Here is a 12,946-nt window from a genome sequence, read left to right on the forward strand (position 1 = left end):
CTCGCTGGCCTGACTCGTTTCTTAGTAATTCTGGTTTCATGTCTGAACCTTTTGGACCACACCAACCTATTTTAGGATGAGATGGACGTCTCTCTGGTCCTTCTCTTGGCTCCAGTTGATGATGAAAAAGACCAGAGATGCTTTTGCATAAGCCAGTATGACAACGGGCCATAAACAGAAATAATGCACTCTTATCTTCTGACTACTTATGAAATTTTTAAAACCTTGTTAGGCAAAGCTGGAAAGCTGATGACCAAAGCAATTCACCTTTCTTCAGGTAATTGTCAAAGTCTTTAACTATTATTAGTACTTAATGAAAAATAAAATGGTTGGACGTTCGTGTTCAAGCTCATTCATTCATTCCATCTAATGTGGGTACAATGTAAACATAAACACAGGACTAAAATTTTACTATTTTATATAATGCATTGTTTATTAGGTTTGAACAGAGTATATCAGTGGTCAATGCCATTCATGCGTTGTCTTCCACTTATCCGAGGTTGGGTCACACAGGCAACAGGTCCAGGAGGGACTCCCGCTCTTTCACGTGATATGTGTGTTCTCTCTGCAACGAATACTTCCTGAGCAATTCAACGGAGAACAATGGGTGTGAATTTGCCCACAAAGTGAACGTTAACATGACCTGAAAGTCACTCACCTTGAATTCTGTGAATAAATCTGGATGTCTGTCTTTGAGATTCTTCGCTAAATTGGTTGTTTCCTCCTTTCGTTTGAAAAGCTCTTTGGCACCGTTTGCATATTGGTTTTTGTGAATCTATTATTAATCCCTGATCATCCACCTCAAACCCAAAGTACTTCCAGACACGACTCTTGCTATTTTTCTTTTCGATGAGTCGAGGCGGAGCTGTCGCAGCAGCTGCCATCTTCCCTGTTCCTTTGGCCTTTAACGGCACACTAGAACACTTGTAGGTGTATATGCTGCCCACAAAGAATTTCATCCCCGGTACCTACGTACCGTAGGAAAACGAGTACCGTCACGTTTTTAGAATTGTCGCATCGACTTGGTACCGAAGTATCGGAACTCGTGACATCCCTACTTTGTAGTATGAGACGGTCCATTCCCTCTCCAGGAGTTTGGGTCCAAAGGCCGTGCTGTGTGTGGAGGTGAGCCCAACTATATCTAGTTGGTACCGCTGCTCCTTACACACCATAACATTCCACATCCCAAGAGCCAGTTTGCAATGCCGGGGGCCAGCACACCCAAGCCCTCGCCTTCGCATACCACCCAGCTCACATTACACCCGGCCTTGAATTTCCTCCCAGCGAGTGGTAAGCCCATGTGGAAGTGGCATCCTGTTGCTTCTTCGAGCTAAGCCTGACTGGGCCCCAGGAACCAAGGCTCGTCCACCAGGTGCTGGCCAGCAAGCCCCCCCTTTCCCTTTTCCGGGAGCTGTGACTATTTTACACTGGTTGCTCCCCCTGAGATAATTTTGCACCAGGAGACCCTAACAGGGACTAACACCCCTGTCAACAAAGCTCTCAGGATCATTGGGATACTCAAACCCCTCCAACACATTATGGTGGAGATTCTATTGCGGGGCAATACAAATCAGTGGTGAGATACAGGGCTTAAAGTTTCATGTGAACACTCACCCACCCCACCAACGTATGATGGTTCAGTACGACCTCAGAAAACCAAGCAGGCAAATTAAAACAAAACAATATCATTATAAAAGTTAAGTGAAAATAAAGCAACTATAGGCGCATTCCCACTGTAGGAACCTTTTGCAGTTCCTATAACCTTTTAAGGAACGGGGCCGTTTTCTCCCGCATTCGCACATACAGGAACTAGGGACCACAGCCCTCAGTTCCTGGAACCATGTTAGCTCCTTCTCCTCAGCTGGGTCTGTTCTGGGCTCCATAGGAACAGATCTGAAAGAGGTGTTTGGTGGTCGGTAGCTCCGCCCCTTGGTGGTTGGTAGCTCCGCCCCTTGTCATGTTGTCAGGCTGAAATGTTTCCTCATACAACACGGACACAACCTTGGCGTGTTTAATAAGTTAAACCTCCATGTGGTCTCCTTTGTCTGCGGCGCTCTGCTCTCCTTCCTTCATGAAACCAAGAAGTATGGCCTGCGCTCCATCCTTCGTCTCCTGACTCTCTCTGTGAGCTCTTCCAGCCTCCATGTTAGACGCCCCATGTGATCGTCCATGATTAATATCACCATCATGCAGACCATGAACACGGTGGCCTCCCCGCTCTCCATGTTAGCTTCTTGGTGGTGTTTTTTTCTTCTCTCCTTACTTTTACCGGGTTTTGTTCTGTTTTGTTGTTGAATGTGGCGCTAAAGTAACACGTCGCTGCTGCAGACGGCTGCGCCGCATCAGTCCCAACCTGGTCCCGACTCATGTGGGAATGCAGACTGAAACAGTTCCGCTGGGGAAGGGCAGTTATCAGAACGGAATTCAAGGAGGACCGTTCTTAGAACTGCTCTGTCCGAATGCGGCTAATTAGTTGATATGAAATTAAATTAAAAGGCACCCAGTAGCTTCTTACTGTTGTCAATTCCTTCTATCTTGCTCTGGATTTTTGTTGGTGTGGTTAATTCTGTCTGATTATCATTCCTAAATAAATATATATTTTTGTACCAGTTCTACAAGTGGATGATTTTAGATTCAGAACCCCGTTGAATATTATGGGGTTTGAACTTATTCTTGAAATATGAAACAGAGCTTGATTAGGGATTTTATAATGAGAAAGGGAATTTTCCCCATTTATACAATTTTGCACAAGCACTGCTCACAAAAAGTTAAGAGATATTCGGCTTTTGGGTGAAAGTTATGGAAAATAGATAGATGACTTTATTAATCCCTTTGGGAGGTTCCCTCAGGGAAATTTAAATCTCCATCTCACTCAGGCTCAGCACTGTTATCTACAGAAATGTACAGAAGAGACATAAGTGGGAAACACCCTTGCCCTCATTGTAAGCCTGTACAAGGAAAAGAAACCAGTTGCCCAGGATTTTGTAGACTGGTGGTGATAGGTCATTTCTACAGATGAACATCTCAAAAACAAAAAATATGCATATTGACTTTAGTAAACTTCCCAGAGCTCAGGAACTCACCATCATAAAGGGTCAGACAGTAGAGTGTGCAGAAAACTATAAATATCTTGGGCCCATCATCGACAATAAGCTAAACTTTGAGGCAAACTGTGAAGTTGTGTAGAAGAAGGGGAACCAGTGTTTATACTACTGTCCTCCTTTCATATTGACAGAAAATGCTAACCATGTTTTATCTCTGCTTCATTGAATCTGTTATATCCTTTAGCCTGGTGTCTTGGTTCAGCAACCTATCCCTAGAAAATAAGAACTCCCTGAACCAATCTGTGAGGTGGGGCAGTAAGCTGATTGGAGAGCCACAGCTCAACCCAGAATTCCTACATATTAAGCAGCTACAGAGGCTAGCTGGGTCTATTTTAGAAGATGGCTCCCACCCACCTTACGGTGAATATCTTCCTCTCCCATTAGACCACAGGTATAAAATACCTATTTGCAAAACAAAGAGATATAGAGGCAGCTTTGTTCCCTCAGCCATCAAAACCTTAAATAGTAATTAGGCTATTGTTGGACTAAACACTGACTATTTAACTTACTGACTGTACAGCCTCCTTAATCTAATCTATTAATTTATTTATTCAGATCTGTTTTTGTATCTGCCATGATGGCTTTTATTCTGGATTGTATCTTCTGTCTTTTGATACGAATACCCTTTAGTACACCTTTTATCCATGTTTCCATGTCTGGACCACTGTTGTCACTGTTATGTTCTCTGTCGTTGTGCTAAATGTTGTCTGTGTGTGTTTAAGCAGCCAACTCTCTTAACTGCAACCAAATCTACCTCCGGGTAGGAATAAAGTTAACCTAACCCAACACCAGCACCCGTATAAAGATAATAAAGGAAAGGACACGTAACACAAAGGTTAGATTTTTATGTTACAGGAGAGGGCAGAGGAAGCAGAACGAGGGCTTAAAACCTCCACTTGGTTTGAGAACATGTTCCTAAGTCCTATTAATGCTGATTGGTGCTGTATCCAGTAGAGCAGCTTCCTTGACCTTTGTCTCTGGATGTCCTCTGTTATAACGTCCCTGACAGATGAGAGGGGATGCCACTACCGTTGTCAGCTGTGGAGGAGGGCGCAGCAAGCCTTTAATGTAGCCTCTGATTGGTACGTGTGGTGAAGGGCTACAGCAGTGACGCTTTGTTCCCTACAGGTACGGCGCTGGTCCTGGCTCGTCTTCCTTTGGAGAAGATCTCAGAGTGTCTCAGCGACCTCTGTGCCGTTCAGGTGCTGGCTCTGAAAAAGGTGAGCGTGTGTTTCTGCGTTAATTCGTGTTGTCGAGTCTCAGTTATGTTTCAGGGTAAAACTTTCACTCTGAACTCTTTGTTTCAGCTTCTGACTGAAGAATCTATAAACGGTAAATCAGCTGATCCGACCGTCTGGCTCGACAGGCTGGCTGTTATCTTCAGGTGAGGTCACCTGTTTGTTTACCCGTCCTCATACTTTATTAAGCGCATATTTAAATGAAGCCACTTGTTGTTCCTCAGACATACTAACCCCATCGTGGAAAACGGACAGACTCATCCCTGTCAGAAAGTCATCCAGGAGGTAAACACCTGAATGCACCTGTGGTTCATAAGGGGACTCATTTGAATATTTGCAAATGAAGTGTATATATAACTATAGAATAACCCTACCTCACCTGTCTAACCTGTAGATCTGGCCGGTGCTCTCGGAGACGCTGAACACTCACCAGGCTGATAACCGGATCGTGGAGAGGTGCTGTCGCTGCCTCAGGTTTGCTGTACGCTGTGTTGGAAAAGGCTCCGCCTCCCTGCTGCAGCCACTCGTTACTCAGGTAAGACACACCTGAGCCGTCTGTCTTTCGTGTTATTTTAAGGATTATTTGGAAATGCAGAGTATCTGATCATTCACAGAAACTGGTAGTCCATTGGTTCTGGATTACATCATTATATCGGTTGTCATGGAAACATTGATCACTTGTTTGTTGTCATCAGATGGTAAGTGTGTACCAGGTGTATCCACACTCCTGCTTCCTGTACCTGGGAAGCATACTAGTGGATGAGTACGGCATGGAAGAGGGCTGCAGGCAGGGACTTCTGGACATGCTACAGGTAAACCCTCACCTGTGAACTCACAAACCCTCACCTGTGAACTCAAACCCTCACCTGTGAACCCACAGACCCTCACCTGTGAACCCACAAACCCTCACATGTGAACTCAAACCCTCACCTGTGAACTCACAAACTCTCACCTGTGAACTCACAAACCCTCACCTGTGAACTCACAAACCCTCACCTGTGAACTCACAAACCCTCACCTGTGAACTCACAAACCCTCACCTGTGAACTCTCAAACCCTCACCTGTGAACTCTCAAACCCTCACCTGTGAACTCTCAAACCCTCACCTGTGAACTCTCAAACCCTCACCTGTGAACTCACAAACCCTGACCTGTGAACCACAAACCCTCACCTGTGAACTCAAACCCTCACCTGTGAACTCAAACCCTCACCTGTGAACTCAAACCCTCACCTGTGAACCCACAAACCCTCACCTGTGAACTCACAAACCCTCACCTGTGAACCCACAAACCCTCACCTGTGAACCCACAAACCCTCACCTGTGAACCCACAAACCCTCACCTGTGAACCCACAAACCCTCACCTGTGAACTCACAAACCCTCACCTGTGAACTCACAAACTCTCACCTGTGAACTCACCTGTGAACTCACAAACCCTGACCTGTGAACTCAAACCCTCACCTGTGAACTCAAACCCTCACCTGTGAACCCACAAACCCTCACCTGTGAACTCAAACCCTCACCTGTGAACTCAAACCCTCACCTGTGAACTCAAACCCTCACCTGTGAACTCAAACCCTCACCTGTGAATTCAAACCCTCACCTGTGAATTCAAACCCTCACCTGTGAATTCAAACCCTCACCTGTGAACCCACACACCCTCACCTGTGAACCCACAAACCCTCACCTGTGAACCCACAAACCCTCACCTGTGAACCCACAAACCCTCACCTGTGAACCCACAAACCCTCACCTGTGAACTCACAAACCCTCACCTGTGAACTCACAAACTCTCACCTGTGAACTCACCTGTGAACTCACAAACCCTGACCTGTGAACCACAAACCCTCACCTGTGAAATCACAAACCCTCACCTGTGAACTCACAAACCCTGACCTGTGAACCACAAACCCTCACCTGTGAACTCAAACCCTCACCTGTGAACTCAAACCCTCACCTGTGAACTCAAACCCTCACCTGTGAACTCACAAACCCTCACCTGTGAACTCACAAACCCTCACCTGTGAAATCACAAACCCTCACCTGTGAACTCACAAACCCTCACCTGTGAACCACAAACCCTCACCTGTGAACTCAAACCCTCACCTGTGAACTCAAACCCTCACCTGTGAACTCACAAACCCTCACCTGTGAACTCACAAACCCTCACCTGTGAACTCACAAACCCTCACCTGTGAACTCACAAACCCTCACCTGTGAACCCACAAAGCCTCACCTGTGAACTCACAAACCCTCACCTGTGAACTCACAAACCCTCACTTGTGAACTCACCTGTGAACTCACAAACCCTCACTTGTGAACTCACCTGTGAACTCACAAACCCTCACCTGTGAACACACCTGTGAACTCACAAACCCTCACTTGTGAACTCACCTGTGAACTCACAAACTCTCACTTGTGAACTCACCTGTGAACTCACAAACCCTCACCTGTGAACACACCTGTGAACCCACAAACCCTCACCTGTGAACTCACAAACCCTCACCTGTGAACCCACAAACCCTCACTTGTGAACTCACAAACCCTCACCCGTGAACCCACAAACCCTCACCCGTGAACTCACAAACCCTCACCTGTGAACTCACAAACTCTCACCTGTGAACTCACAAACTCTCACCTGTGAACTCACAAACCCTCACCCGTGAACTCACAAACCCTCACCTGTGAACTCAAACCCTCACCTGTGAACTCTCAAACCCTCACCTGTGAACTCACAAACCCTCACCCGTGAACTCACGAACCCTCACCTGTGAACTCACGAACCCTCACCTGTGAACTCTCAAACCCTCACCTGTGAACTCTCAAACCCTCACCCGTGAACTCACGAACCCTCACCTGTGAACTCACGAACCCTCACCTGTGAACTCACGAACCCTCACCTGTGAACTCTCAAACCCTCACCTGTGAACTCACAAACCCTCACCCGTGAACTCAAATCCTCACCTTTGAACCCACAAACCCTCACCTGTGAACTCAAACCCTCACCTGTGAACTCTCAAACCCTCACCTGTGAACTCACAAACTCTCACCTGTGAACTCACAAACTCTCACCTGTGAACTCACAAACCCTCACCTGTGAACTCACCTGTGAACTCACAAACCCTCACCTGTGAACTCACAAACCCTCACCTGTGAACTCACAAACCCTCACCCGTGAACTCACAAACCCTCACCTGTGAACTCAAACCCTCACCTGTGAACTCTCAAACCCTCACCTGTGAACTCACAAACCCTCACCCGTGAACTCACGAACCCTCACCTGTGAACTCACGAACCCTCACCTGTGAACTCACGAACCCTCACCTGTGAACTCACAAACTCTCACCCGTGAACTCAAACCCTCACCTGTGAACCCACAAACCCTCACCTGTGAACTCACAAACCCTCACCTGTTAACTCAAACCCTCATCTGTGAATTCACAAACCCTCACCTGTGAACTCTCAAACCCTCACCTGTGAACCCACAAACCCTCATCTGTGAACTCACAAACCCTCACCTGTGAACTCACCTGTGAACTCACAAACCCTCACCTGTTAACGCCTTCATTTTTCGTGTTGCCTCATGAGTGTTGCCTCATGAGAGGCCCCGCCCCTCTCCTGAGCTGCAGTGATGTCATCTTAGTGGTGATGATGACCTGTTCTCCCTCTTCCAGGCTCTGTGTATGCCAACCTTCCAGCTGTTGGAGCAGCCAAACGGCCTGAGGAATCACCCAGACACCGTGGATGACCTGTTCAGACTGGCCACCAGGTGAGTGTGCACGCTCACCCAAACACACCTGGTTCAGGAGTCTCATTATTACCCAGCATGCCCCTCTGCGTGTGACCAGCTGTTCTCTCTGTCACACAGCCTTCTCTGTGCCATCCTCCTCCTTCATGTCTGCCTTATCTCGCTGCTTCTGACGCGCCTTTATCCCGTGTCACATGGTGTTAAAGTCCAGAGGTGAAGCAGTCACCTGACACACCTCTGAGCCGTGAGGCAGCTCGGGGCAGCTGGTCCCACCTCATGTGTGATGTCACGCATCAAACCGGCAGAACTCGCCGCTCTGACCAACGGTGCTCCCTTCATTCAGCTGACATGGCGTCCATGATGTCAGTCTTCCGTCCCTCTTTGATCCCACATGGTTTCCTAAGCTTCCCTGGCATGGTCACAGTCCCAAAACATCAGAGTCCACACGCATATCCAGGGAAATCCGTGAAGAAACGCAGAGAAAATAACAGCTGCGTTCTGATTTTCTATGAGTTTAATAGTTCTTTGTTTATTCTTAATTCATTTATTCTTTCCATTTTTATTAAAATGAATTCAGTTTCAGACAACGGGACTCATTCGTGTCATCACTTCACACGCCTGTCAGCTTCCTGTCAGCTTCCTGTCAGCTTCCTGTCAGCTTCCTGTCAGCTTCCTGTGTGGCTCACAGCTGGACTTTAGGAATGGGGACAGAGATGCAGCTGAGAGAGGAAATGGAATAAGATGGGATGATGATGGGTTTAAATAAAGTTTGACCCACAGAACTGTGGTTCTGATGCGTCCTGATGTTCCCTCATGTGAGCAGGAATGATGCTGAGCCTGGGCCGACTCTGACCCTTTAAGATAAATCAGCAGCTTGGAATACTTGTTTCATCTTGGAAGGAGCAGGTGATCTGAAGGGAACATCTGGGCTGTTTGTTCTCCTGCTGTTGAACATTTGGCTCTTCTTTCTGTCTCTGCCGGTTGTAAAAACATCAGAAAGTGATGGAGCCGTCATCGTGTTGTCCAGTACTGTGGGAGGTTTTATATGATGGGTTCATCTCATTTTGTACTTTTTAGTTTTCAGCTTAGTCTCTGTAGTCAGAGGTGGAAAACATTTAGATCTTTAGAAAATAAGACAAAATCTGATGGTTGGCCTCATCACAACAAACTGAATCACATGTGTCATTCAGGTTTGTACATGTTCTGTCTGAAATATGACCCAACAAGCCTAAACATGAGTTACTATAATCATCGTTACTGTGAGCACATCTTCAGCTCTATCAGAGGTCCTGCTGTGGAACATCTGGGCTGTTTGTTCTCCTGCTGTGGAACATCTGGGCTGTTTGTTCTCCTGCTGTGGAACATCTGAGCTGTTTGTTCTCCTGCTGTGGAACATCTGAGCTGTTTGTTCTCCTGCTGTGGAACATCTGGGCTGTTTATTCTCCTGCTGTTGAACATCTGGGCTGTTTGTTCTCCTGCTGTGGAACATCTGGGCTGTTTGTTCTCCTGCTATGGAACATCTGAGCTGTTTGTTCTCCTGCTGTGGAACATCTGGGCTGTTTGTTCTCCTGCTGTGGAACATCTGAGCTGTTTGTTCTCCTGCTGTGGAACATCTGGGCTGTTTGTTCTCCTGCTGTGGAACATCTGAGCTGTTTGTTCTCCTTCTGTGGAACATCTGAGCTGTTTGTTCTCCTGCTGTGGAACATCTGAGCTGTTTGTTCTCCTGCTGTGGAACATCTGAGCTGTTTGTTCTCCTTCTGTGGAACATCTGAGCTGTTTGTTCTCCTGCTGTGGAACATCTGGGCTGTTTGTTCTCCTGCTGTGGAACATCTGGGCTGTTTGTTCTCCTGCTGTGGAACATCTGGGCTGTTTGTTCTCCTGCTGTGGAACATCAGAGCTGTTTGTTCTCCTGCTGTGGAACATCTGAGCTGTTTGTTCTCCTGCTGTGGAACATCTGAGCTGTTTGTTCTCCTGCTGTGGAACATCTGGGCTGTTTGTTCTCCTGCTGTGCAACATCTGGGCTGTTTGTTCTCCTGCTGTTGAACATCTGAGCTGTTTGTTCTCCTGCTGTGGAACATCTGGGCTGTTTGTTCTCCTGCTGTTGAACATCGGAGCTGTTAGTTCTCCTGCTGTGGAACATCTGGGCTGTTTGTTCTCCTGCTGTGGAACATCTGAGCTGTTTGTTCTCCTGCTGTGGAACATCTGGGCTGTTTGTTCTCCTGCTGTGGAACATCTGGGCTGTTTGTTCTCCTGCTGTGGAACATCTGGGCTGTTTGTTCTCCTGCTGTGGAACATCTGGGCTGTTTGTTCTCCTGCTGTGGAACATCTGAGCTGTTTGTTCTCCTGCTGTGGAACATCTGAGCTGTTTGTTCTCCTGCTGTGGAACATCTGGGCTGTTTGTTCTCCTTCTGTGGAACATCTGAGCTGTTTGTTCTCCTGCTGTGGAACATCTGGGCTGTTTGTTCTCCTTCTGTGGAACATCTGAGCTGTTTGTTCTCCTGCTGTGGAACATCTGGGCTGTTTGTTCTCCTGCTGTGGAACATCTGGGCTGTTTGTTCTCCTGCTGTGGAACATCTGGGCTGTTTGTTCTCCTGCTGTGGAACATCAGAGCTGTTTGTTCTCCTGCTGTGGAACATCTGGGCTGTTTGTTCTCCTGCTGTTGAACATCTGGGCTGTTTGTTCTCCTGCTGTTGAACATCGGAGCTGTTTGTTCTCCTGCTGTGGAACAACGGAGCTGTTTGTTCTCCTGCTGTGGAACATCTGGGCTGTTTGTTCTCCTGCTGTGGAACATGTGGGCTGTTTGTTCTCCTGCTGTGGAACATCTGGACTGTTTGTTCTCCTGCTGTGGAACATCTGGGCTGTTTTTTCTCCTGCTGTGGAACATCTGAGCTGTTTGTTCTCCTGCTGTGGAACATCTGGGCTGTTTGTTCTCCTGCTGTGGAACATCTGGGCTGTTTTTCTCCTGCTGTGGAACATCTGAGCTGTTTGTTCTCCTGCTGTGGAACATCTGAGCTGTTTTTTCTCCTGCTGTGGAACATCTGGGCTGTTTGTTCTCCTGCTGTGGAACATCTGGGCTGTTTGTTCTCCTGCTGTGGAACATCTGAGCTGTTTGTTCTCCTGCTGTGGAACATCTGGGCTGTTTGTTCTCCTGCTGTGGAACATCTGAGCTGTTTGTTTTCCTGCTGTGGAACATCTGAGCTGTTTGTTTTCCTGCTGTGGAACATCTGAGCTGTTTGTTTTCCTGCTGTGGAACATCTGGGCTGTTTGTTCTCCTGCTGTGGAACATCTGAGCTGTTTGTTCTCCTGCTCTGGAACATCTGGGCTGTTTGTTCTCCTGCTGTGGAACATCTGAGCTGTTTGTTCTCCTGCTCTGGAACATCTGGGCTGTTTGTTCTCCTGCTGTGGAACATCTGAGCTGTTTGTTCTCCTGCTGTGGAACATCTGGGCTGTTTGTTCTCCTGCTGTGGAACATCTGAGCTGTTTGTTCTCCTGCTGTGGAACATCTGGGCTGTTTGTTCTCCTGCTGTGGAACATCTGAGCTGTTTGTTCTCCTGCTGTGGAACATCTGGGCTGTTTTTCTCCTGCTGTGGAACATCTGAGCTGTTTGTTCTCCTGCTGTGGAACATCTGAGCTGTTTTTTCTCCTGCTGTGGAACATCTGGGCTGTTTGTTCTCCTGCTGTGGAACATCTGGGCTGTTTGTTCTCCTGCTGTGGAACATCTGAGCTGTTTGTTCTCCTGCTGTGGAACATCTGGGCTGTTTGTTCTCCTGCTGTGGAACATCTGAGCTGTTTGTTTTCCTGCTGTGGAACATCTGAGCTGTTTGTTTTCCTGCTGTGGAACATCTGGGCTGTTTTTTCTCCTGCTGTGGAACATCTGAGCTGTTTGTTCTCCTGCTGTGGAACATCTGGGCTGTTTGTTCTCCTGCTGTTGAACATCTGAGCTGTTTGTTCTCCTGCTGTGGAACATCTGGGCTGTTTGTTCTCCTGCTGTTGAACATCTGAGCTGTTTGTTCTCCTGCTGTGGAACATCTGGGCTGTTTGTTCTCCTGCTGTGGAACACAGGGCTCCAGACTAACTTTTTACACTGGTTGCACTGGTGCGCCTAACTTTTTTTCTTAGGTGCACCAGCACAAAAGTTAGGTGCACCCAAAGTTTCAAACGCATTGCATTTAACACTGCAGTTTTACAGGTTCACTTTATTTATTTTAAAATCGCTGTCCATATATGTCTATTAACTAGCAATCTGGTCAAAATAAAGTTCTTTATTTGAAGCACAATTCTACAAACTTACTGAACTTAACTTACTGAAAAAGAGTTGGTGCTTAAAGTGCTTCACTGGCCTGAAATTTAAACTTAAAACATCTTGAGATAAATTAAATAAAAAGAAAATCTAAATTAAAATTGCAAGTGTTTTAAGGGCTTCAAACTGAACATCTCAATGTCTTATGGACGATCCTCCATTGCAGTCACATGCCTCTCGGATGGCCAACTCCTGTAGTTGGGTTAAATATATATATCAGTGTATTCATCGGTCTTCCTCTCCTCAAGATACGGCCGTACACAATGACGCATTCCTGAGCGATCAGGAATGCCATGTACTCACTGTTCGCATTTGGCACAGACGTCTTTTTTTCCAACGTATCTCCGATATAAATTGCGCGCACGCAACATCATTGCTGTACGTCGGGTTTATGTTCAAGCCATTTTTCTTCTGAAGAATTATTTCGGACGTGAACTTAGTGAAGGGAACTTTTGCAATATGGTCGGCAACGTTAAACTTGATTATCATCTCTGTTTGCTGCTGCCTGCTGCTGAAAGGCAGCGGGGAGAGGGGACACTGAGCAGGTGATGTGTTT

At 46.9% G+C, this 12,946-nt stretch overlaps 1 protein-coding gene across 1 annotated transcript in view; it reads left to right on the plus strand.

The window, feature by feature from the left end:
* Positions 1-12,946, plus strand: part of LOC142385680 (transportin-3) — a 29,337-nt gene that overhangs the window by 7,879 nt on the left and 8,512 nt on the right. Inside the window, exons 13-18 of the mRNA XM_075472405.1 lie at positions 4,233-4,324; positions 4,412-4,488; positions 4,567-4,627; positions 4,737-4,877; positions 5,038-5,154; positions 8,017-8,111. Coding sequence (XP_075328520.1) covers positions 4,233-4,324; positions 4,412-4,488; positions 4,567-4,627; positions 4,737-4,877; positions 5,038-5,154; positions 8,017-8,111 — 583 coding nt within the window. The remainder of the gene's footprint in view (positions 1-4,232; positions 4,325-4,411; positions 4,489-4,566; positions 4,628-4,736; positions 4,878-5,037; positions 5,155-8,016; positions 8,112-12,946) is intronic.

Source organism: Odontesthes bonariensis, chromosome 8, assembly GCF_027942865.1.
Source record: "Odontesthes bonariensis isolate fOdoBon6 chromosome 8, fOdoBon6.hap1, whole genome shotgun sequence".
Lineage (NCBI taxonomy): Eukaryota > Metazoa > Chordata > Actinopteri > Atheriniformes > Atherinopsidae > Odontesthes > Odontesthes bonariensis.